General features: G+C 40.0%; 2 protein-coding genes across 2 annotated transcripts; one reads left to right on the top strand and one right to left on the bottom strand.

The window, feature by feature from the left end:
- Positions 1 to 1,164: 1,164 nt before the first annotated feature.
- LOC311505140 (uncharacterized protein) lies at positions 1,165 to 12,093 on the bottom strand (the record flags this gene model as incomplete). The annotated part of the gene is made up of 15 exons (XM_084568545.1): positions 1,165 to 1,204; positions 1,329 to 1,428; positions 2,800 to 2,919; positions 3,015 to 3,140; positions 3,431 to 3,550; positions 3,742 to 3,861; positions 4,923 to 5,042; positions 5,233 to 5,352; positions 6,502 to 6,621; positions 6,898 to 7,017; positions 7,197 to 7,316; positions 7,717 to 7,836; positions 8,330 to 8,449; positions 10,580 to 11,287; positions 11,775 to 12,093. The coding sequence occupies 15 exons, from the start codon at positions 12,091 to 12,093 to the stop codon at positions 1,165 to 1,167; spliced, it is 2,493 nt and encodes an 830-aa protein (XP_084424671.1).
- Positions 12,094 to 13,269: 1,176 nt separating this feature from the next.
- Positions 13,270 to 20,946, top strand: LOC311505615 (G-protein coupled receptor family C group 6 member A-like). The gene is made up of 5 exons (XM_084569270.1): positions 13,270 to 13,569; positions 13,672 to 13,984; positions 14,160 to 14,963; positions 16,671 to 17,085; positions 18,396 to 20,946. Exons 1-5 carry the CDS (start codon positions 13,385 to 13,387, stop codon positions 19,316 to 19,318), a joined length of 2,640 nt encoding a protein of 879 aa, XP_084425396.1. The 5' UTR covers positions 13,270 to 13,384; the 3' UTR covers positions 19,319 to 20,946.
- Positions 20,947 to 25,066: the final 4,120 nt, after the last annotated feature.

Raw genomic sequence — 25,066 nt, 5'->3', positions numbered from 1 at the left:
TAGAATTCAAAAAAATCTTTTGGTAAGAGAGTAAATACACAATACAAAAGACATTTGAAATTCATTGTTTCTGAATATTTATTTTCCGTTTGAAGCCATATTTCTAATATAAAATATACAGACAGAGTTGTGTTCTATCACAAAAGCACCAAAATATGTCATGCATACAAGTTCCAGTTTACTCAAAGACTCCATGGCTATAACAAATAAGAAAATACAGTACATTTGTGCATCGTACTGAGAAAACCCTGTGTCACGTTCTTAAAACTTTATATTAAAAATAGCCAGGACTGCTGCAAGAAAAACTGGTCCAGTAATTGTCAGTAGTGCAAAGTACTGAAGCAGTCCAGTCACTCTTGAACTTCCTAAACTATATACCCTTTTTTCACTAAACAACTGTACCTTTATGTACCAAACAAAACATGAATTACTAATCACTGGGTGGTAAAGTCGTTGAAATATTTCAGGTGTGAAAGAAAAGGATTAAAGTAATTCACTGTGACATAACGTGCTATAGACCCACAGTGCACTTGTTGCATAAGTGCTTAGTAGTTGTATTAATGCTACGGGTGGAGTCTTTGTGTTCTACAAAACACCTCACTGCACTGGTCAAGAAATGTTCTCAAAGCAGTGAACAATAAGAAAGTTATACAACATGTTCTCCCCAAAAATAATTAAAACATATATTAACTTCCCAGCTTGTAACATTTTCAACAGACATGATTTACTTTTCAACTTTCACACCTCTATAAATTCTACCTAAGATAGTTTGACTCAGAACACAATGGCTAGTTTCATACAGGCATATGGAAATATTTGCACCAGTTACTTTCCTGTGAGAAGTATAAGCAGGCTGTGTTTGAGCAGAAAAGCACATTTATAATAGAAAAATAATATCCAATAAATCAATACCGCATACATTTTCACTCAAACAATAAGACATTGCGGAGGTTACAGGTGGACTTCCACTTGTCAAGAAAACCGGATGCACTGCTTCTCCATAGCACATCTTCTGATGGTACTGCTGTTCTTAATACTGGTTTTGACCTTCGATCGAGTTCACTTTGTCTGAAAGTTCATCAAGTGAGCAGAGAGTCAAGGAAATAGAACTTTGTGATTTATACTATCAGTAGAAGTACTAATAACTAGTAGCTGGAGACAAACTTAATATTGCCAAATCTGATCATGGTAGTGTGTAGTATTTCTAAAGACACATAATAATCACAATTTTAAAATATTAATAACAAATATCAGTTTTAGACAAGCGGTTACAGAAGATGAATGAATGAATGAATGAATGAATGAATGAATGAATGAAAAGGATATGCTTTCTGTTGAGCTCCTGGATGGTAGACTGTACTTTTTTCTGGAACAAAATCTGAGCTTCACACATGCAGGCATCCTGGGTTATTTCACTCCTCATTTCCTCTGAAAGAATGAGAAATGAATGCAGAAAAAAATCAAAGAATGAGAGTGGGGTTTCATCATGTCCTGTGTTGTCTCTTTGGCTACTTGGTAGGAGAAAGCGGCATAGGTCATTCCTGATCCTATTCCAGGATCAACTGCAGAAGCCATGAAATTTCCAACAGATGGTTTTCAGTGTTTGGATTGGAGACAATGTTATGGACAATTAAATCAGTTAAAAGTTAGGTTTAAAAAATGAAAATATTATGGTTACTGACTGAACGACATGAAGTGCCATCATGATTTTTCTTTTGTGAGTGAGATCAGGAAATATATTAAACGTTTCAATCACGCAATCTAGCTAATCACCACCTATGTGTGCACTTACTGAGCTCAGGAGTGGGCAGCTTTAACTGGGGATGTACGACAACAAATCAATGAAAAAGATATCACACCAGACAAACTTTACTTGAAACCAAGTTCATGATTAGCTCCTGACAACTTTGTGCACTGATACCATCTCACTCCTTAACAAGGACGTTACATTTTTATGTTCTATAAATTGTGCTGGACCAGTGGATGTACTGCTTGTCGCTGGCCTTGGTGGGCTTGGTTACAGCCAGCTTCAGACTTTTCCACTGAAGAAAGGACAAAAAATTATTATGCAGTTATTATTAAAATTAAACATACACATTATAACCCTAAATCCATAATACATGGCAAAGCCTCTATCAGTATTCAGGCTTGACCATGTTTTTTAGGGGATGGTTCTGGTCTATAAGGTGACAGGGCTGCAGATCTATGGACCTGTAGTCACAGAAACAGGGTTACAATCCTTGTTCTTTACACACAGAACCCCTCTCCACTGAGATGTTATCTAAACATGGACAACTGCTACAACTGCTATACCTGTAGTTTATGTCAAAAATATCATATGTAACCACACATGCTGCATGAGATACTTAATCTATCTGACCATTTAAGATAATATAGGTGGACTTATTTTGATTTTGAGACTATGTACATGCACGTTTCAGTGCCTCTCGCACTGAAAAATGGTCAACCCTGTTACAGAGCAAGGCCAATGTAAATTTCACCTTAAACCATTCCCTACTGTTGGTGAAAGTGTGGGGACTGCTCTTGTCAAGAGGATACCATGTGGCCCAACCATTATTTGATAATGTTTCTTCAAATGGGAAGGGAGGCCCAAGTGGACTATAGGCCATGGTGGATTGCACAGCTTTGAGGACTTACTCACATGTGCCCCAACTCTTGGTAAGCTTGTGTCAGTCTCCCACATTGGAGAAATGCTGGGCTATGAGATGTTACACAGTATGGACGATGTAGAAATCAGTGCAGATGTACAGTATGTTGACAAAGGGTTAAAATTCTTACGTGAACACGTTTTCTCGTCTGCATTCAACACATATCCCGCTCGACACTGGCAGCTGTAAGAATCCCCGTTGTTGATACATATATGCTGGCAGTCATGTCCCTGAGCACAAGCATCTGCACCTGGAAAGAGACACTAACTCAAGTCGTAACACATTCAATAAACTCTAGGCCCATGTGTCTAGCATAGTAGCATATGAAAGGAAGGAGTTCCTTACGTGAGCATGTTTTCTTGTCCATGTTCAGCACATATCCCACTTGACACTTGCAGGTGTATGAGTTCCCACTGCTGAAACATATGTGCTCGCAGTCATTTCCCTGGGCACATGCATCTAAACCTGATCCTGAAATGAAATGAAAAGCTCACAACTCAGTGACACACGACATCAGCAACATCACTTGGCATTTTGAAGAGTCCTTGATCACAGGTCCCATCAATACCTTTCTTTCAGCATGCAAAGTCTCCCAGATCTCCTTCACACTGAGATGAGTATTTAATCACTCATATCAATTAAGAGCAATGGGAAACATCTATAAGAGCTGATATATGGTGACCACAAGACAAAGATGAAGTAGCCCCGTGGAGACCACCAGCCACCAAATATCCCCAGTGGAATAAAATCCAAATTCTTACGTGAGCATGTTTTCCGGTCTGCGTTCAACACATATCCCTCTTGACACTCACAGACATAAGAGTCACCAGAATTGACACAAATTTGTTGGCAATCATGTCCCTGGGCACACATGTCCGATCCTGAAAAGAAAGACTTCCACATCTGCTTTACGTATTCTCGGATCATCTGTTAACGTGCAGTATACATGCTGTGAACTCCCTGAATGGCCATATCTAATATAAAGTTAATGACATCCGTGATCCTGTGCTTTTTGTTCACAGTCTGAAAAATCTCAAGATACTTAAGATATGAGAAAGGTTCAGTTTCTTACGTGAGCATGTTTTCTGGTCTCTATTCAACACATATCCCATTTGACATTTACATATGTATGAGTCATCAGTGGTGACACAAATGTGCTGGCAGTCATGTCCCTGGACACATGTATCTGAACCTGAAACGAGACCACACGTGACATGACATGATTTGCACGATCGCTCCTTTGTTGACAGGAACATGTTCCTCATTCTACTTCTAGTTATTTATTTGGTCTTTTATGCCTTTGTTGTATTGTTTCAGTGGACAGAAACAGGAAGAAATGGGATGAGAACAAGGAGGAGACGTGCAGCATAGGGCACAGGCGGAAATCCAACCTTCACCAACCTCAACCAGGTAAGCCTCATTCACTGCCAAGGCTGTCAAGTCAATGAGCCAGGTATTTGTGGAGATTTACAATTTATATAAATGAAATGAAATGTCAACACTGTACATCTAGGTCTAGGAATCAGTCCCTGTGTCTCATCTTGCTGCCTGTATAAATGAAGTCCCTATTATGAAACACAGCTTTTCTAGTTGGCAACACACGATACTTAACCTGTCCACAGATAAGTGCCAGCTTGTTGCTCATTCAAAGTAAATTTACCATTAACAGCATGGTACACTGTCTAACAAACTTTTGTTTAAAAAAAAACATCTTCCACATAACTGCTTTTGAAGCATTTTTTCAACTACTTCCAACAATGGAATTTGGTGGGACACCTCGCACTTTGCACCAGGACATACAGTATGAGTGAAACCCAAGATCACCCAGGTATCATCCACAGATAACTGGATGGAACGAAATCCTTGAGTAGCTCAAGATTGGTCACAATTAATTAACAATATATACAACCATGAACTCTATGTCTCAGTGGTCTATCTCCTTATAATTATTGTTAGCACAATTACGCTGACAGTCATGTCTCTATCTGAACCTGAAACATGAACTGTAACCGTGCCGCCAGGAGGAGTTAAGACAGTTATGGAGCTTTTAATAGACCATTATATTTCACTTTAAGCAATGGTCATGTACACTATACTTCTTGGTGTATGATCCCCTGTCTCTCCGCATCTAGGCAAAATAAATTTGCAATTTACTAAACACGAAGAACAACCTACAGTGCATCACCAGCACTGGTCGTCCAAATTTGACTGCGACGCCACTGACAAGCATGCAGGTAAAATGAATGTTCTTACGTGAGCATGTTTTCTGGTCCTCATTCAAAACATATCCCTCTTGACACTTGCAAAGGTAAGAATCACCATTTGTGACACAAATGTGCTGGCAGTCGTGCCCCTGAATGCACATATTTGAACCTGAAAAGAGAAACTCCCACAGCTAAGAATCACGTTCAGTTAAGAACCTTGTTTTGGAAGTAAGGACAGACACAGATACATACTATGTTGCTTTGATCGAGCGTGTTAATGTTTAAAATTTTGTGGCAAAGCAGTGACTCTGAGCCCATGAGCTTTAACACATCAACATCAGATCATGCCAGGGTCTTACGTGAGCATGTTTTCTGGTCTGAATTTAACATATATCCAGATAGACACTTGCAGATGTACGAGTCATCTCTGTTTTCACAAATGTGCTGGCAATCATGTCCATGGGCACATGGATCAGAACCTGAAAAGAAACACACCTGTATGAATCTGTCTTCCTGCTCACCAAGCTCAACAGCGCACTCAGTGATCATGTTACTGATATCTTTAGTGTCAACATATTTGAAACTGTAAAAAGTCCAACATTTCTTCATGGTTCTAATCTAAATATGTGATATATAGGAAGGGAACTTCTATGGGACATGTTTGAGCTGGCAATAATTATAAGATAGTTGGTCTGTAAATGAATCTCAACAGTTTTAGATCCGTCAGACCTGATGGCTTTTCAGCCTGAAACCAGACATTATGTGACTGCAGTAGGTCCCAGTTAATAACAGTGTACATGGTATGAGAACACTAGACCTTTGCTGTCTCATCTCTCTTTCTCTAATTTGGATGGATAACTAATTGCAGGTCAGTGTATCTGTTTTAGAGAAGTGGAGGACGGAAGTGGACAACTTGAAGTGTGTTCTTCAGCTACATTCACACAAAAATAAAATAGAATAAATTCAATGATACATTTTCCTGCAGGGTTGTGCAGGGTAATTGTCATATATTTTAGAATGTAAGTACCATGACTCAAACAGAAAGTTTTCTTTCTCTGATTCACTGCTTTGTTCTTGCTAACACCGCTCCCTTTCTCCCACTCCCTAGCTTGCTCAACCATTGCTGCTCTCTCACTCTCTCAAACGCTGAGCTTGCAAGAGCCCCCTAAGAAAAGGCTAAATGTTACTGGTGTGTCTACTGACTAGTTGTACATCAACAGGAAATTGCAGTTTCCGTACAGTATAAACATGCGTCAGCCAAACTTTATGACTGCATAAAAAAACTCATCACATGAACCCGGTGGCTCTACAGAGGGCACCAGCAGAATAACACAGGTGATCCCGCTAAAAACTTAAAGCAGGCCCTACAAGCTTAAAAACTGTTAACAGCAGCAACAAACCTCACCTAAATCTCAAGTGCAGCTGTTTTAATACAGTTCATTTAGATAACCTTGATCCATATACTCAACACGTCCAAACTCACAGATAAGACAGAGGTGCTTAAAAATGAACATTTGTTAATTTTACTGTTTCAAATGGCATAACCTTGCTTCTCAGAACCTGGTTTCTGTAAAGCCTGAGACACTGTACGAAGTAAGGGTCTGCAACGTGTCTGTAAGTGTTCTTACGTGAACAAGTTTTGTTGTCTGCATTCAACACAAAGCCCTTCTGACACATGCAGACATAGGAGTCCCCATTTTTGACACAAATGTGCTGGCAGTCATGTCCCTGAGCACATGTGTCCAAATCTGCAAAGAGACATTTCTACATGTAACTGACTGTAGCTGAGATCAACAACCTGACACTCACTGTATAGACTAGGGGTTTAAAGTTGTTACTGGTGATATTAATTCTACGCAATTTAACCTTTTTTATTCCAAGCAGCAGGCTACAGTGCTGTCGTGAAAAATCATGTAACAATTCAAACGTCAGTGTGTTTCTACAGATTCTGTGCACCTAAAAACATAAGGTCTGTGGAAATCTGTGCCAAACATCAAAACTGCTAGAAAGGTTCAGCGTCTTACGTGAACATGTTTTCTGGTCTGCATTCAAAACATATCCAGTTTGACACTCGCAGATGTATGAATCATCAGTGCTGAGACAAATATGTTGGCAGTCATGCCCCTGGGAACATGTATCCAAACCTGAAAAGAACAACTTCTAGATCTGACTAACAGGTCTTATTGTGGAAGTCATTCTGGAGCTTCTGACTGGCAAATGTTACTTTTAAAGTTCATATAAATGAAGCGTGTCCTTTCAGGCAAAATTCAGTCATGCAAAAAACAAGACACAAAACAGACAACAAAGAAGTTGTCGTTCTTACGTGAGCATGTTTTCTGGTCTGCATTCAAAACATATCCCACTTGACATTTACAGATGTACGAGTCATCATTGCTGACACAAATGTGCTGGCAGTCGTGTCCATGGGCACATATATCTGAACCTGAAAAGAGACACTTCTACGTCTACAAAACTGAACTACAGATTTCAAGAAACTCTGAATTTGTTATATTCATGCAAACAGCTTTTTTTTAGGGCAGTTTGGATAAATCATCCACATGCATTTGTTCATTTGCCTTAGCTTTTTTGACAAATTTGACAAACATTTCAGAAAATAAACCACTACCACATTACTTTGAGAAGGGTATTCTCTGCCTGTGTCAGTGGCTCGACTCAGATACGAGCACTCACCCTACTCTAAACTCTAAACTACAGTTACAAGTAATGTTGTCTTTGATTATTAATGCCCTTTTAGATGTTATGATCATTTCATGCCTTAACATATCTATGAAAACCAATTAAGGTATTTGTCTCAAATCTATTGAGAAAATTCATGTTCTTACGTGAGCATGTTTTCTGATCTGCATTCAACACATAGCCCATGTGACACTGGCAGATGTATGACTCCTCACTGTTGATACAAATATGCTGGCAGTCATGTCCCTGGGCACACACATCTGATCCTGAAAAGAGACACTTCCACATCTGATTGATGCAGTTTACTGTGTTAAGATTACAGTTAACGAGACTTTCGTGAACCCTTAGAGTTTGTCCCACTCATCAGTCCGGACTCTAAGTTCAGGCTTCATGCTGTATAGTGTCTTCTGTAATCTCTTTTGGCCAACCCAGAACATTAGCAACAGGAGATGGTATGTGGTGAGTCGACAGCATGAACTGCCTTCTGAACTCGTGTTTGAGTTTCAACACATTATGAACTTGAAATTTCAAAGTTCTATCTAAATTTTTACTTAAATATTTTATGTGATGCATTTCTACTATCTCTAATGAGGTTTTACCATCCAATTTGACATCATTAAGATTAAGTCAGATCTAGTCAAACTATAGTTTTATCCATGTCCAATATTTGGCAGCTGTTCTAGATGAATCATGCAAAAACACAGCGTGAATTTTGGACACTGATACGATAGATACAAAGATAAAGACAAAGACACTTACGTGAGCATGTTTTCATGTCCGAGTTCAAGGTGTAGCCTGTGCGACACTTGCAGATGTATGAACTGTCACTGTTGACACAGATATGCTGGCAATCGTGTCCCTGATTACACGCATCTGAACCTGAAAAGAAACACTCCAGTGTCTGATTGGCTTATAGTAAGTCTACTGCAAGCAATGATTTTTTTGTTAATTCAATTAGTAAAATGTAAAATTAATGTAATCTGATGCATGCAGGTTAGTTTGGATAATCTCTGTGCTTCAACTACAGTGATGTTATAGGTGATTCATAGTGTTTTGATGGGGTTATTTGGGGGGGGGGGGGGGGGAAAGAGGCATATTCAATTGTTACACAGGTTTTTCAATGCATGTAACCTGCCAAACACACAAAATCCAAACAGAACATCTACTGAAGGCAATACTCTTTCAAAGTCATTGCACGTTTTCAGTACTGTCACCATTGCTGTGGTGAGACAGAAGTTGGACTCGGTGAAACACAGAGGATGGTTGAACTCACGGCTCAAACTATCATCTAAGAGCAAGCTTTTTAGTACGCATGACTTGAAGCCATTCAAATGGCATGCAGTAAGTTCGGCAACAGGGGGAACGCTGCAAGATTAGCAAGTAAGTGTAACCTTAGGTTGCAAGGTTTGGGTAGTACCAGACGTTTGAGAAACTGAATCCGCTTTTTATTTAAGGAACTTTACTAAGACAGTGGAATTGATTTTGCTGTTTTCTTATTCTCATTAAAATACATCTGCATTCCCTCTTAACAGCCTTTTCAACCATGTTGTTAATGGTAAGCTATGCCTCAGGACTCTGGACAGTTATGCACAAAAACAAGTTGCGTAGCTTTAAGAAAGGTCTATTTTATCTAAAATAGATACTTTGGTGAGGTTATCATTCTATAATACTTCGAGGATTCAAAGAAACATTTACTTATGTTTTAAAACAGGATTTAAAAAGTGTCTGTCCCATCCATCCACCCATATGAACTTTGGGGCTGTACAGCTTTACCTTATTTATTTCTCTCTACCACAACCACTATAACTGTATGCTTGCAGTGACTAGAGCTGTCGTTGAAACTGTGACTGTGGTCCTAGATGCAATCATCGCTATGGCTACAACTACACGTGCAGGTACTGCACTACTGCTAATCCAACTACTGGAGAATTCATAGCAAAACCTAACACTCGGGGTTGATAAACCCCTGCTGCTTCAGCACTGCAATGTGACAATTTTCAGCCAACCTCCCTGTACAAATAGGAATGTAAATATATTTTGCAAGGTAAGTCAAAAGGCATTGTGAGGGAAAGGAAAAGTATTAGTAAAAATAAAAAAAATCCACTTTTTGGGTTCTCCATAGCCTACAAAATCTTTTAAACGCACCTTTGTTTTAAAGCCCCTCCAGGTTCTGATGTCACCCAAATTTTCCATGGCATTAGCAGGCTGGATCAAGCGTTGTGGTAGCTTATGTACTACATTAAATATCAATTAATATACATTTAGCAAGCGTATGTAAACAATTAACATCATTTGTCCCTTTTCTCTACATGTAAGCCCTTTTTATACAATAGTCTTTGGTAAGATTGAGACTATTAAGCTTTAAAGTTGCTGGTTTAAAGGTTTTGACAGAGCCGAGTAAGCTGTTTTCTGGTTCGAGTCTTTGAGCTATGCTAAGCTAACGGACTAGTCTAGCTTCATATTGAGTAGACAGAAACTGTATTATCTAAATCTTGGAAAGAAAGCAAATAATCATATTGCCCCAAAAATACATTTCAGCCAAATTAAAGTTAATTCATGCTCGCATGATAAATGTCTGCAGAAGCCAAAATAGGGGGCCAGCTTAACACACCTTCAGGTTACTGAGCAGGTCATGCAGCATGAGGCACAAAATGCATTGCAGCGAGTGGAGATCAGCACGCTCACTGTGAAAAGTATAGGCAGCATCATGTTGGGTTTCAACCATTTTAAAGGATTCAGGTATGTAGATTTGGATCAGCACTAGTGATCAGAGGTTTGTCTTCTTCTTTACACTTGTTAGTATATAACTAATAATTAATGTTTAATGCTGAATGCATTAATGCACTTTACTTTTTGTAGGAAACCCACAGAGAACAAGTGGTGGTACTTCACTTGTTACCTTGCCCTTGTTCTCAAGACCAAAGAAGAGGACCAGCGCCTTTAAAATGGAGACTCCCTGTATGGTGCTGCCCATATCATCACAGGTGAATAGAAACAGATCTGACATACCGTTGTTTCCTTTATCGTCACTTTCATTATTTATTCCATTATTGTGATTCCTGCCATCTAGGCCTAGACTGTAATCATCAAATCCGGCATCTATTGGAACATCTGCGCTCCCATTATCATCATCCTTACCGCACAAGGTTTCCCTAAATTTGGAAGTGAGCTTCTCTATGACACCATAAGTCTCCACGTAGAAGACATGGTCATCCAGTGGTTGGCTGGCCATGAGTCGGAGGGAAGTCATATCAGCTCTGTCTACTCCCACAGCATAGATCTCGATGCCAGATGCTCGTGCTGACGCTGACACTTCCTCCACCGCGTCCTGGGGCCTCCCGTCTGTCACGATGATGGCCACCTTGGCGATGTTAGCGGAACCAGCTCGGGCCCCGGCCTCCGCGGTGAAAGCTTTCTCCATGGCCGTCTTGATGGCCATGCCCGTCATGGTGCCTGAAGCGAGGGGCTCAATGCGGGCCAGTGCCTTCTTCAGAGAAGACTTGTCAACGTACTTCTTGAGAAAAAACTCGATCTGCACCGTGCTGGCGTAATTGACCAGGCCGACTCGAGTGGCATCTGGGCCAATGGCCAAGCTGTCTACCATGTCTTGCAGGAACTCCTTGGCCTTTTCGAACTCAGCAGGGCGTACACTGCGGGAGCTGTCTATGATGAAGACCAGGTCTATTGGTCGATTTCTGCAATTGGGTCCTGTTGCTCCTGCAAAATAAAACGAAAATGTAAAAAATAGACTTTTTAATGCATATGCAAGTGCATTTATGTTATTTTTGGAATGCAATGTTAAAGAGTTACTATTAAAATGAAATGGGGAGGCTGAAAAAACTACACCTTGGTTGGGGAGCACAAGTCTTAATCATTTCAGGCACATGTTTTTCCCCACCCTTGTTTCCATTTCAACTATAAGTTAGGAAGCCAAAAGCTGTGCTAATTAGAGTTAAGAGACTAAAGATAAATTAAATTACAGTCAAAATCTCACCTCTCAACCAAGAGAATTATAATACCAAAACCAAGGAATGTACATTTAAGATTAAAACACAAATGTAACACAAATGTAATATGTGGTATATGTATATGTAAATGCGCACAGACACAAATATTGACAGTAGAGGATTATGGCACACACCACACACATCGTGCATGTCCCGGATATGAACAACTATAGAACACATAGCATCCACAAACCAACCTCCGCTGCCAGTTCTCTGTCCCTCCTGAGACAGGTAGTTGTTGGCACCAGCCTGCTGAAAGCCCCGCACGCCGTAACCACCCGGCTGGACCTCTTGGAAAGTCTCAGCAGTCGGCAGTTCGTCGGAGACTTGTTCGGTAGATCTGATATCTTCGAAGCGCTCATATAAAATTGGCTTGACCTTCGGGGACGTGCGTGGGTTTAGGAGACCGGCCGAATGAATCTGTCTCCGCTGCGACCGAGCGTGTGGGAGAATTCCCAGCGTCCCCGGTGCCAAGACGCCAAAGAAGAAGACCAGTCCCCACATCATTGAAGTCATGTTGCATGCGTAAAATAGGTTTTTCTGGGGTGCGGGTGTCTCTGAGTGTCCACCTTGTACAGCGGAATGCACCCTATTTATATGATCTAGCCCACTGCACACAAGGCGTGGGGAAGCAGAGGACCAATCCAAAGACATTTAATCCAGAACTAGTGACGGTGCTGCTTTCAAAGCAGCAGCAGAAGCAGCAGCAGCTCTGTCTTATTGAGTTTAATGAGGATATCCTATTTATCCAAATTAAAATATATGAAATTTCTTGTTAACAATATTAGCTGCATTATAGTCAGGTAAAAGTCACAGTTTTTAGGTTTTTGAATTAGATTATGAGAAGATTCAGTTTATAAACAGGTACTGAAATTAGTTCCACCTCCACCAGATAAAAACTAATGTAGTTTATAGATCATTGAAATAGATAGATAGATAGATAGATAGATAGATAGATAGATAGATAGATAGCCTTTATTGTCCCATAAGGAAATTTGTTTCCACAGTCTGTCACAGAAAAACACAAAATAGTGCATATAATGCAGACATGAGCAACATATACATACAAACAAAAAGACCACAACAAATGCACCATGAGCGAACACAACCGTACATTGAACAACACTACATGATATCAAATGCTGGCTGTAGTATTCATCACATACTGTACAATCGTCCCCATTTACTGAAACAAAAGTTCTGTGATTCTTTCCTCTTTCGGCATTTTAAAAATTGCATACATACATTGTGGACACTTTGTCCTTCCGTTTTTGTTTTTTCACGGATTTAATAAGCCAAATATGGTATGTAGATCTGTCTACATTCCTGTAGTGATGGAGTCAAAACAAATGGCATGCGACTGGATTAACCAAAATATAAATGATTCTCTTTCAAGGGAATAGTTTTCTAGGTCAGTGAATACAGTTCCCTCTCATGGTTTGCATACAGAACTGCACCACTGCAGTTTTGGGTGAACCGAGTACAAGAGACATTATGCAAAATGCATAATGTCAACTACAGCAACCTGTCCTGCCTAAGCCAGTTTGTCAACTGAGCTGGAGAGAGGAGATTGGTACACCTGGTAATGAAATATATATAACTGTAAATGAGTCCTTTTCTATGACATATTCAAATCATTGATTCCATGCGTGTGCAGTGTTTTGAAAATGTTAGAAAGAGGCAAGACTGATTCTGCCTGTTTTTTATGCAAATGATCCAGTCCCACTTTCCACAAGGGGAAGTCATATAAGAGCCGCTACCCAGGAACCAGTTCACACATTTGAGAACAAACGTACGTGTGTTTTACATGCATACGTCCACAATGTTGTTCTTTTTGTGGCTATTCGTCAGCAGCCTTGGTGTATTTCACTCTTGTTTTGGACAGAATAGTCTCCATGAATACTCTGCTGGTGACATCATCATTGGAGGACTTTTCCCAATTCACTTACAAAGCAACAAAAGCGCGGGGCCTGAAGTAATCACCTGTAGTGAGTAAGTATAACGTTAATGAAACTTCGTTCTTTTACACAACTATGATATCAGTTTGAAAATGTCATGGGTCCTCTGTCTTTTTTTTTCTCTTTTTTTTTGCAGCTTTAATATTCAAATGTTCCTACGCACTCATGTGATGATATATGCCATTAAAGAAATAAACCAGCGCACTCCAAGAGCTTTACCCAACATCACTCTGGGATATGATATCTATGACACTTGTGGAGATGTCAGCCTTGCCATCAAAGCAGCGCTCCAGCTGCTGAAGAACCAGTCAGACCCTACGAGCTGTTTACTACCTAAAATCGCTCAGTCTGCCTTCCCCGAACCCGAAACAAAGGCGGTGATTGGCGAAAGGTATTCTGAAGTATCAATAGCTGTTGCTCGAATTCTTGCTCTGTCATCAGTTACTCAGGTTTGTCTTTTCTGTATTTGATATTCTCCTTATAACTACAGTTAGAAACACACATAATTAGATTAGAACTAAATCTAAAGCTCTTTGGAAATGCAATTATGACGCCAATAATTAAAGTCTGTCGCAAGATATGTGCGGAACCATTTCAATATGATTTTGTTCCTGTATTTTGCAGATTAGTTATGCATCAACCAGTGAGCTGCTCAGCAGTACGTTCAAGTTTCCCACTTTCCTGCGAACAGTACCCAGTGATGAACATCAGACCAAGGGCATTGCTGAGCTAGTTAAGCAGTTTAATTGGAAATCAGTGGCCATTGTGGGAAGTAATGACGAGTATGGGAAGTATGGCAGTGATCGCCTTCAGGAGTACTTCCGTAAGATGGAAGTCTGCATTGACTTTGTTGAGATCTTGGACGGTGACTTTGACCGGAACACAACGAACACCCGAAAGAAGCTGACAGAGCTGTTGGGAAAGATCGCTAACTCCTCAGCTGAGGTCATCGTCATGTTCACCTCGGACACCAATGTTGCAATCATAATGGAAGCAGCTATTAAAGACGAACTCAATAGAACTTGGATTGCAAGTGACACATGGTCCACTTCTACACAGATCTCTTCATTGCCTGGCATTCAGTTGGCTGGGCAAGTTTTCGGATTCATCTTCAAGAAGCACGAGGTGCCCGGTTTCGAAGCCTATGTCAGCTCAATGTTTAATGCAACAAACAGTACCAGCTTCCTGTCTGGAATTACACTTTGCTCAAATCAGTCTGAGGCGAACATTACAAACAACTGCTCGCTAACCAACGGCCAAACGGGATCCCAGCAGTGTCTGGGCAAAAGATGCTTAATCTCTTACATTGACCAGGATGAATCGTACAGTATCTATTTAGCTGTCCAAGTCATTGTTGAGGGTCTCAGAGTCTTGCTAAAATGTGATAACCAACAGTGTCGTCGTCGCCCTGAATTCACAGCCTCAGAGGTACAGAACAGATATCTTGCTGACATAAGTTGCATTGCTTCTGTGACAAGTTCTTTTGGTGGGATTAAATGTGGAGATTCCCTTGTTTCTTATGGCCTTCTTTAAATGTATCTACAGCCAGTTATCCTCAAATTCTTCTGGAATGCAGTGCTGTCCACATGCTTACAGAAATGAGAATTTGCCTTTCTCATGTGCTATGTGGTCTTTGGAGAGTGACTGTACCAGCCATGAAAATAGTTCAGAAGTAACTCCCTTTAAAAAGTGCCTTAAACAAATAAGGCTTAAACCATTAGTTGGCTAGCTTTAAAGGAGATGGTAATCAGTTTTTGCTACACTCTGCAACTACTTTATCTTAAAACAACAGTGTTGACATCACATGTGTTGTGGTGGACCATGGGTTATGTTTACTTTGTTTCCCAGTTAGTCAGCTCCAAACAGCTAGAGAAGACCATCCTAAACCCTGATAGCCACCTCCCAGCAAGTCCAGAACAGGACTTGCTGGGAGGTGGCTATCAGGGTTTAGGATAGTCCAGAACAGGACTTGCTGGGAGGTGGCTATCAGGGTTTAGGATAGTCCAGAACAGGACTTGCTGGGAGGTGGCTATCAGGGTTTAGGATAGTCTTCTCTAGCTGTTTGGAGCTGACTAACTATTGCAAGTAATGGGGCGCTTCCCGTGGTGCGGAACCGTGCTTCCAATTCAGTAAGCCTCTAGAGTGATGTGAAAAGAGCATGTTTATTACAAATACCATTATCGCTGAAAGAGGAAGAGGAACAAAAATACATGTGACCAACTGAGCAGGAGAGACAGAAAATATTGCAATTTGCCAAGCTACCGGACCTGGAATTGTACATGCAAAATAGAGAGGAGTGGAACTTTGAAAGGCGTTACAGTTTGAAATAAGCCACTGCTATGATAAATCCGTAAACAGCAGCATAATGTGTTGGCAAGTGAAAATGTCAGAATACCCAAGTTCCATGTACATTTGACAGGCTGTGAACCAGTACCCATCACAATTTTCATCAGAAAATTGAATTCTTCACACACAAAAGGTTTCGTTGTGTTGCTTTAACAGGCTCTCCCTGTTTTGAGCCTCCATGCTGAACTAATTGGCAGCTGACTGTAGCTTTATATTTACTTGACAGTTACATAAGTAGTACACTCAAAGTACTCTTCATCTAATACTCAAGACAGTGACCAAGTGCGCTTCTTTAAATGTTGAAATAGTCCTGAAAAAAAATATTGCGTACCTTGAGATATCAGATCAATATAAAGCACTCCCATTAGTCACAACATTAAAACCACTGACAGGTGGATCGTACAGCATTGTACATGTCATTGTAATGCAGTGTTCCTCTGGGACATGTTTGATCCTGGCATTTGAATGTTACTTCTACAATCTTCTCAAGCAGGACAGTGCGGCACGCCACACCACAAAAACTGCTTAGGAATAGCTCAAAAAAACATCAAAAAAGGTCTTGATCCGACCTCCAAACTCCCAAATCCCAAAGAGTACCTGTTGCATGCACTGGAACAAGCCTGATCCACAGTGGCCCTCCCCCTCAACTCATAGGACTCAAAGGTCCCCACAACCTGGTGCCTGGTGCATTTTTTGGAAGTGCCTCAAAGAAAATTTTAATCATTAACCAAATAGATAAAACATCTTGATTTTATATTAATTTGGCTTTGTTTACATTATGCTCTACAGCTTTTCAAGGAAATCCGGGAAGTCAACTTCACAGTTGACAACACCTCACGTATATTCTTTAACGAAAAGGGAGACCCCAGCGTAGGATATGATATTGTGCAATGGAATGTGTCTGAATCTAAACAGGGCGCACAAATAAACACCATTGGGGAATACAGGCCAAATGGAACAATCGATCTCCCAGAATATCTGTATAACGCCATGAGAGCTGTGGAGGTGAGATTCATTTTTACATTTAGTTTATTTGCCAGAATGATTTTTGAATATCATGTACTAATATTGCTGTGTCTTTCAAAGGTAACTGCTTACAACTGCTCCAAAACGTGTGAACCAGGATTTGAGTTGACAGAGGGAGATAAAAAGTGTTGTAGGATATGTAAAAAATGTGAAACTAATCACGTTTCCCGTGCGAACGGTAAGTTTTTCCTTCCATATTAATGACTAAATTAAAGCACAAATAGGGGAGATGTAATTCTTTCTGTAGCTTAGTTTACCAGTAAATGTACCTACAAATTGTTAAAATAGATATTTAGATACATCATTTTCGCTCATTCATTCATCTTGTGTAACTGCTTGTCCTGTGAATGGTCGCGGGAGATTCATCAATTTGAGATTTAAAATATTAATATTCATTTACTTTTGTTTTTATCTGTTTGAAAAGCTGTCACAATAAATATGTGGTTTAGTTTCTTTTATTTGGGTTGATGAATGAGGTGGGTGTATTTAAAATCAGTTTACAATGTCACATTGTTGGAACCTTCTTCCGATTGTGGAAGAAAAAGAGAAGAAAGAAAATGCTAGTTCCAGGAAATGAGTGTAAGTCAGTGTAGTCATGGAAGGAAAGTAAAGGAAACACAACTGTGTGTGAAACTGAAAGGCTAATGGGGTGGCTGTGGCTCAGTAGGTAGAGCGGGATGTCCACGAACCAGAGGGTTAGCGGTTCGATCCCCTGGAATGTGCCACATGCCCTTAGCTTGACTTAAGTGATACACTCAACCTGTTAGTGATTATGTGACACAAATGTATTTCTACCAGGTTTTATTAGTAAAAGAGCTCAAAGGCAAATCCTTTCATTCCACAAAAGTGACAATTCTTTCTTTAAAATCCAAGATTGCGTAGTAAACACAGACAGATTATTGTGAAACAGTTATTTTTGATGGTGACTATACAGAATATCTGTATTTTTCAAGGATGCCAGTTTGTAATCTGGCAGGGTTTTTTTTTTTTTTTAAAGTATACCACTTCTTTTCCCAACCACATCCCCTAATAACTTTCATACAGTCCCAAAATGCTGCCATCATGTGTGTTATAACCAAACTTCTACTCTTGTGCCATTAAAGCATTAAAGCAGCCATGACAAAATAGTTCACATCAAGTGTTGCGAAAGCCATGGAATACTAAATTATATTTGGGGTAACAGATTGTTTCGATGGTTTACATAGTAAATATTTAAACTCATATTTATTAATACCATGTTCAATGTGATGTTCCAGTTCAGTCAGTTTTGCATACTTTTGCAAATACTTCAGTCTCAGTACTGTGCTGTTATTGTCGCCAGCACTCATGATTTGTTACTTCCTTGTTTAAGTAAAACAGAATAGTCCGTATTGACAAATGTCTCACGTGATCCTTCTGAAAGGGTGGTACTCATCAGGATGAATCAGCAAAAACTTATTTCTTTCTTTCCTCACACAAAATTGCTTGTCTTTGCTTACACCCCTACAGGTGATGAGTGTAAGAGCTGTGGTGAAAAGAACTATTCACCTGATGGAATAAACTGCGCGGAAAAGAAGAACGAATATCTACATTGGTCAGATGCCTTCTCTATCGTTTTGACTTGTGCAGCAGTGTTTGGTATAGTTTTTTCCATTATGTTTATTGTTGTGTTTGGAATCCATTTTAAAACTCCTCTTGTGAAGGCGGTTGGAGGGTACTTGTGTTGCGTGGAGCTTTTGTCCCTGTTGGTCGGCTTCTGCATTACATTTAGTCTCATTGGCAAACCCACTTGGCAATCCTGCATGGTATGCCTACCTGCCTTTGGCATTGCCTTTTCCCTCTGCATGTCCTGCATTCTGGCTAACCTGCTTCAGATCTTGGTAGGTTTTAGCTTTGACCTGACAGTAGGGTCCTGGGTGAAGAAGATTAATCAGCCGTTGGCTGTGGTGGTCATTGTCACTGGGATCCAGGTGATCTTATGTGTGTCATGGCTGGTCAAAAAACCGCCAGTTGTTCATGAGGAGGAACTGAACACAATCATCCTGCATCAATGTAAGTCACAGAGCCAAGCCTTCTTCATGTCCATGGTAGCCTATAACGCTCTCTTGGGACTTCTTTGTTTCATGTTTGCATACAAAGGTAGACAGTTGCCAGATTTATATAAAAACGCAGCTTTAGTCACCATCAGTATGCTGCTGTTTTTAATCATTTGGCTTATCTTCCTCCCACTTTATCTCACTTTGGAAGGGAAGTACACACCAGCTATAGAAGGTGCAGCCATTCTTGTTTCTTGTTTCAGTGTCCTGGGCTGTCACTTGGCCCCTAAGTGTTACATCATGCTCTTCAGGAAAGAACTTAATGATCAGAACGCCATTACTGAGTACATAAAGAAGCATTATGAGCAGAAAGGCATGACTGTGGTGAAATCATAATTCTCCCTGGTAACAGTTATCTGCACAGAAGTACCTGTCTGCAGGTAAACAGCCTCTGTCAAGTAGCTTGACTAGATCTATCTAAATCCAACATGGGTTAAATAAAAGGTTGAATATATTTGGCAGTCTTTGTAGACTCTGAGTCTTTGCCCTTGTAGTCCTAAGAACACGACTAGAAGTCACCTTGGTCCTGGAAAATCTGATTAACAATGTTAATCACTGTCTAAGCGGCAATCTCCAGGGCTGAAAATGTAGTGAATCGATCCTTACGGACCTCCAAGTTAAAATGCACAATTTTACAGCAGGAAAAAAAATGTGTTTACAGCCTGAACCCACAAGAAAGAAACTACAAGAAAGAAACCTAAATGTTTATCCATCTTAACCTGTCCACTGTATAGTGCTGAAATGAAAGATGTGATGTGTACAGCTTTTGCAAGCGATTATCCTTAAGGATGCTAGGGAAAAGGGAGGATAGCTTGCTTCTGGCAAAGTCTACAAATGACTGTCACTACCGTCACACATTTTATTGTGTTGTAGATTTAGTTTTAAAAATCTTATAGAGCTTGACCAAATCAGGAAGAAATGGAATTAACTGCCTTAATTCAAGTTTTCAAAGTCTGTATAGAGACAAAGGAAGACTGGTAGTCTCTATCTACTACACAATAACTGTGCGTAAAACAAAAGGTTCTGTCTTGACTTCTCTATTTAACCTTTTGTTCAGAAACAATTTTAAATGAGACTAAAGTAAAGGTGGCCCTGCGATGGACTGGCGACCTGTCCAGGGTGTACCCCTGCCTCTCGCCCGATGACAGCTGGGATAGGCTCCAGCAGACCCCCGTGACCCTTAACAGGACTAAACGGGTATAGAAGATGAATGAATGAATGAATGAACTAAAGTAAAGATGTTTGGGTAGGTAACGTGAACGTCTTTTCATTTAGCTCAATCTGTAAATAGTGTATATTGCCTTCTTCAGATATACATAAAAGAGTCACACACATTAATCACAACGAAACTGAATGACTTTATATATGTGAATGCACAGAATGCACAAATATGTGTTCATGATTAACTTTAGGAGTGATTAGGAATTGTAAGAATTGTATTATTATTATTATTATTATTATTAGTAGTAGTAGTAGTTTTTAAAGCTAATAGAATAATTGCCTGGTGAGGGTGGGGTTCTTTTTCTCTGTTGAATAGGCAGCTTTGAAGATGTATGGGTCTTTACTGGAAGAAAAAATAAACAAAAATAATCAGACTCAGGGGGAACACTGGAATCTGGATTAATTCATTAAAACGTCAGATATGGGGAGATCCTAAGAGAGGAACATGCAGACTAGGTTGTCTAAAAAGAAACTAAAAGGAAATGGATGAATCACAGGAGGTGTAATTTTTATTTCAGTATATTTCATATATTTATTTATTAATTTAGATTTTGCCAAGGGTATCTGTAAACTTTACTTTCATTGTTATAGTATTAGACTTCTTAAGAGTAGGAGCGATTGTAGAATGATAAGCAGAAAGAGGGAGGTGGACGTAGTGGTGGGATGTTTATTCAAAAAGCTGTAATACTTAAGTGCTACACGAGATTATTGTAATTGTTATTGGAATGAAACTCATTAAAGACATTGGGAAAGAAAAGTGATATGCAGCTTCGTCTTGTTTATTACTATTCTTCTGCTGCTGCTCCATCTTGTAGCATAATTGTGATTAGCATCTGAGCTAATGCTTTCGTCCGTAAAGATGTTCTTGGAGAACTGCTGCTTTGTAAGTGGCTGTGTACTGTGCACAATCCATTAACTGATGAATACTGACGCTCTGTACCGTTCATCTTGAAATCCCATCCATCGAATATTCACTGTGTGAACATACGGAGGACACACACAAACTGCTGTCTTTAATTTATTGCTATTGTATTTTTTAGAATTGTGACTTTCAGCCGGGTGCTAGCTAACCGTCAGTGTGGTGTTAAAGCAGCATATTTGTATATTATATTTAGAAACATTATTTATAATCTCTTAGTTGCATGCATGTGAAATTAGATCCAGGTGAACTGATGATCTGCAGAGCTTTGTGTTTCTTAAAAAAGATGCTAGCAATTAACTATGTGTGGACAAAATCTGCAGGACTTAAAACACTCAGTATGTTGCATTAAGTGTGAGTCCAAACCATAAAATATATAAAGATGGACAGTAGAACAGCTCCTCAAAAGTGAAGCCAAAGCAAGTACCATGCTCCCTCTAGGGGCTAGCTGTAGTATAGCCCCGCCTCCTCCATGTTAGTGGATGGGACTTGGGCAAAACTAAAACACTATATGCATAAATATTTTTTTCAAGGATAGTTTCTCTGATTTTAGGTAGTTAATATATAGTTGATGCATGTTCAGGTGTCAATTTTACTGATAAGTTAATTTTAGTTAGTTATTTGACTCTATAGAAACAGGATGTGACCTCATGATGACTACCAGTTAGCAACAACTACTCAAAGTGGTAACTAGGGCCGAGTGAGTAGGAAAAAATAAATAATAAATAAAGTACAGTGTATAATCCGACATTTCTTTGTAACTGGTGGAGGTAGAGCAGAGCGCAGACTCTGGGTCCAAACTTGCAAGGTGGAGCAGCCCGTTAGCCTGGCTCCGCCTGCCTACGTGCTTCCGCTCATTTGCATTCCCTACAGTACTCCGTCTGGAAAAGCTTGATCCGCTAACGTTTACTCCGGCCAAGATTTTGGCGAACCAATCAGCGAACAGAGGGCGGGTCTGAGAGCGATTACGTTTCAGTTGCGCGCCGAGTTTGAAATGTTTACACGAACGGAGACGGATATACTCGAAGCCATTCGCTCCGTTGTGGATATGCTTCCTGGCATTACAGCACTTTTATTCCAATTTCGCGTCCTTAATTGCAATGGGGGATGGTAGAGTAGCGATTTGTTTACTTGTTGCGTTCTTGAAAGCGGAAGTACGAGGCAGCAGAGCCTGAAGGCTCCGGCGCATAACATACGTCATTACCAAACGTTAGTGATTGGTTAAAGGAACTCCGATGATTTTAAACCTCAAACTGTGCCCTCCCACCAGGAAATAAACGTTTGCCAATGGAGCTAGGCCAGACTCTCTGCGAAGTCAGAGAGTCTGGTATCCAGGCTAGCAGCCCGTAGCCCCAGGAAAATACCGCCAATGGGGGGAGTGGGGACGCATGGTCCATATTTATATACAGTCTATGGTCCAAACTTAATCCGTTGACTACGTGAACTTAAAGAAGTAGTAGAAATAAATACGAGGTAAAATTCTTGTTCCTAACACTGAACATCAACTTTGCATATCACCAAAGATAAAGGGCTGCTATCATGCTTTTGTTAACATGAGTCTTTCCACACCTGAGGGTCCTGCACCTGCACCCAGAGGTGCCATCGTGACTGCAACACATATAATGGTCTTATCATTGACCGCTGACAAGTTGTGTGTGGGAGAGAACGTTTTTTGAAGAAACAGGAGAGGCAGTCGAGCATAAACCATACTTTAGCATAACAGAGGGAGGAGAAGGTGGGCAACATCAAGTTGTAGTAGATCAAGTAGATTTATGGATTGCTGCTAGTTTTTGCTTCCTTCTTTTTTTCTTTTTTGAATGCCCTTAATATAATGATCCAAGCTGAATTTATTGTCCAGAGTCTGAGTTATTTGGAACAACAAAGTATACTAAAATACAATAATACACTGGTAAAGGGTTATTAACAACACTACTACTATTAATGCAATACCAGATAAAAACATGTTATAAGAACTCCTAATTGTAAGGCAGAAATAGAACCATGGGTGTACTGCAACCAATGGGTAACTAACTCTCTTTCAGCGAAAAGTGTTATGTAGATGGATATATTTGAAAAGTTGAAACTGTCATTGATGTCACAGATTATTTACATTCCAAACACAGACAGGAACCCTAAACCTGCCGCTATTAATACGAACTGTTGGTTAGAGGTGGGCGGATCGATCCAAATATCGATAATATCGATACCAACGTTGGTATCGAGATTGATCGATACCAATGTAATGAGATCGATACTTAAGTTTCAGTTTCTCTCGTTTCATTAAAGAAGCGACCCGACTCTGTTTGTCTAGATGCCGCTGCTGTCACAGAGCAGATCAGGCTCGTTTTGCTCCTCCTCTCCCTCGCGTGTGTTTGTTGTACCGTCACGTGACTCCGCAGCGCCAGGTGACCGAACACCGCCCACCGCTACCAGCCAGGCTCGCCCAGCAGCAACGCATTACACACGAGAGAAAGAGTAGGGCTGTTTGGTTCTATTTTCGGGCCGAAAATGAAACGATAGCAAGTTGTGTTATTTGTAAAAAGGTGGTAAGATACAGTGGTAACAGAACAAACTTGTAAAAGCATATGGAAATTTTTAAAATCCCCCGCCCACTTGGCCCCTACAGATGTTGATAAGAAGAAAAAAAGTGCACTAAAGGGGAGAAATGTTGTCTTATTTTTTGTTGTATTGTACTTCCTAAACACGTCCTTACATTATTTATAATAGGCTATTTGTTGTGTAGTGATAATTTTCTACACTTTGTTTATTTAAGAAAAGAAAATCCAGAAAGAAGTTCAATGAAGGGAGAGATTAAGTTTTTATTGTAGTTTCTGAACATGCCTGAAAAATTATTTGTTTTTATTTGTCCTCAAGTGATCATTTTGTGTTGTTTCTGAACAAAAACTTTTATTGTGATAAAGTATTTTCTATTTACTTATAAACCAAATTCTGTACTGAACTTTAATTGATTAATAATCCAAAAGGCAAATCACGAAAACACTTAAAATGTCATGAGAATTAATTCAGATTTAGAGTGATTCAGATTGATGGCGCATCCGCCTTAATTTTTAAAAAGTATCGATATCGGTATCGGTATCGGCGATACTGGCCCAGTATTTACTTGGTATCGGATCGATACCAAATCTAGCGGTATCGCACACCTCTACTGTTGGTACAAAGCATGATACAAAGCTGATTAAATTGTGTTGATAAAAAATGTTTCATTATTCAACCACTAGGTGGGGCTCTTGAAACATTTCTGAATTGGTTTCTCAATACCGATCAGGCATAACATTATGACCACCTTCCTAATATTGTGTAGGTCTCCCTTGTTCCTCCAAAACAGTTGTGGCTCATCAGAGAATGGACATGGGCCTTCTGAGGGTGTCCTGTGGAGTCTGGCAACAGAATGTTATTAGTGGGGGCCTTTGAGTCCTATGGGCTGAAGGGAGGGGCCTCTGTGGATCATCCCACAGAGTTTGAGATCTAGTGAATGTGGATGCCAGGTAAACACCTTGTGCTGTTTTTCATGTTTTTTTGAGTTGTTCCTAAAGTGTTTTTGTGTGTGCCTGTGTCAGGTTGCATCCTGCTGGGGATGGCTGCTGCCATCAAGGAGTGTCATTCTGTTGTATATTCTGTCTTGTATTTCGTCTTGTCTGTCTTACTGTCTTTGTATAAATGTATCAGATGTACTGTATGGCACAGAACAATTTTCCGCATAGGACAAATAAATCCATCATCATCATCATCATCATCATCGCTATGGGGTGGGGGTGCCTGGTCTGGTCTGGTCTAGATGGGTGCTACATGTCTAAGTAACAACAGCAGAACATTGCATCATCACAAGATGGTCAATGTTATTTACTTCTGTCAATGGTTCATAACGTCGTTGCTGATTGATATATATATGCACACACACAACATAGCCTGTTTTCAATGATATA

Source organism: Chelon labrosus (genome assembly GCF_963514085.1).
Source record: "Chelon labrosus genome assembly, chromosome: 20".
In the NCBI taxonomy this organism is placed as follows: domain Eukaryota; kingdom Metazoa; phylum Chordata; class Actinopteri; order Mugiliformes; family Mugilidae; genus Chelon; species Chelon labrosus.
This window is presented reverse-complemented; position numbering and strand designations above follow the sequence as displayed.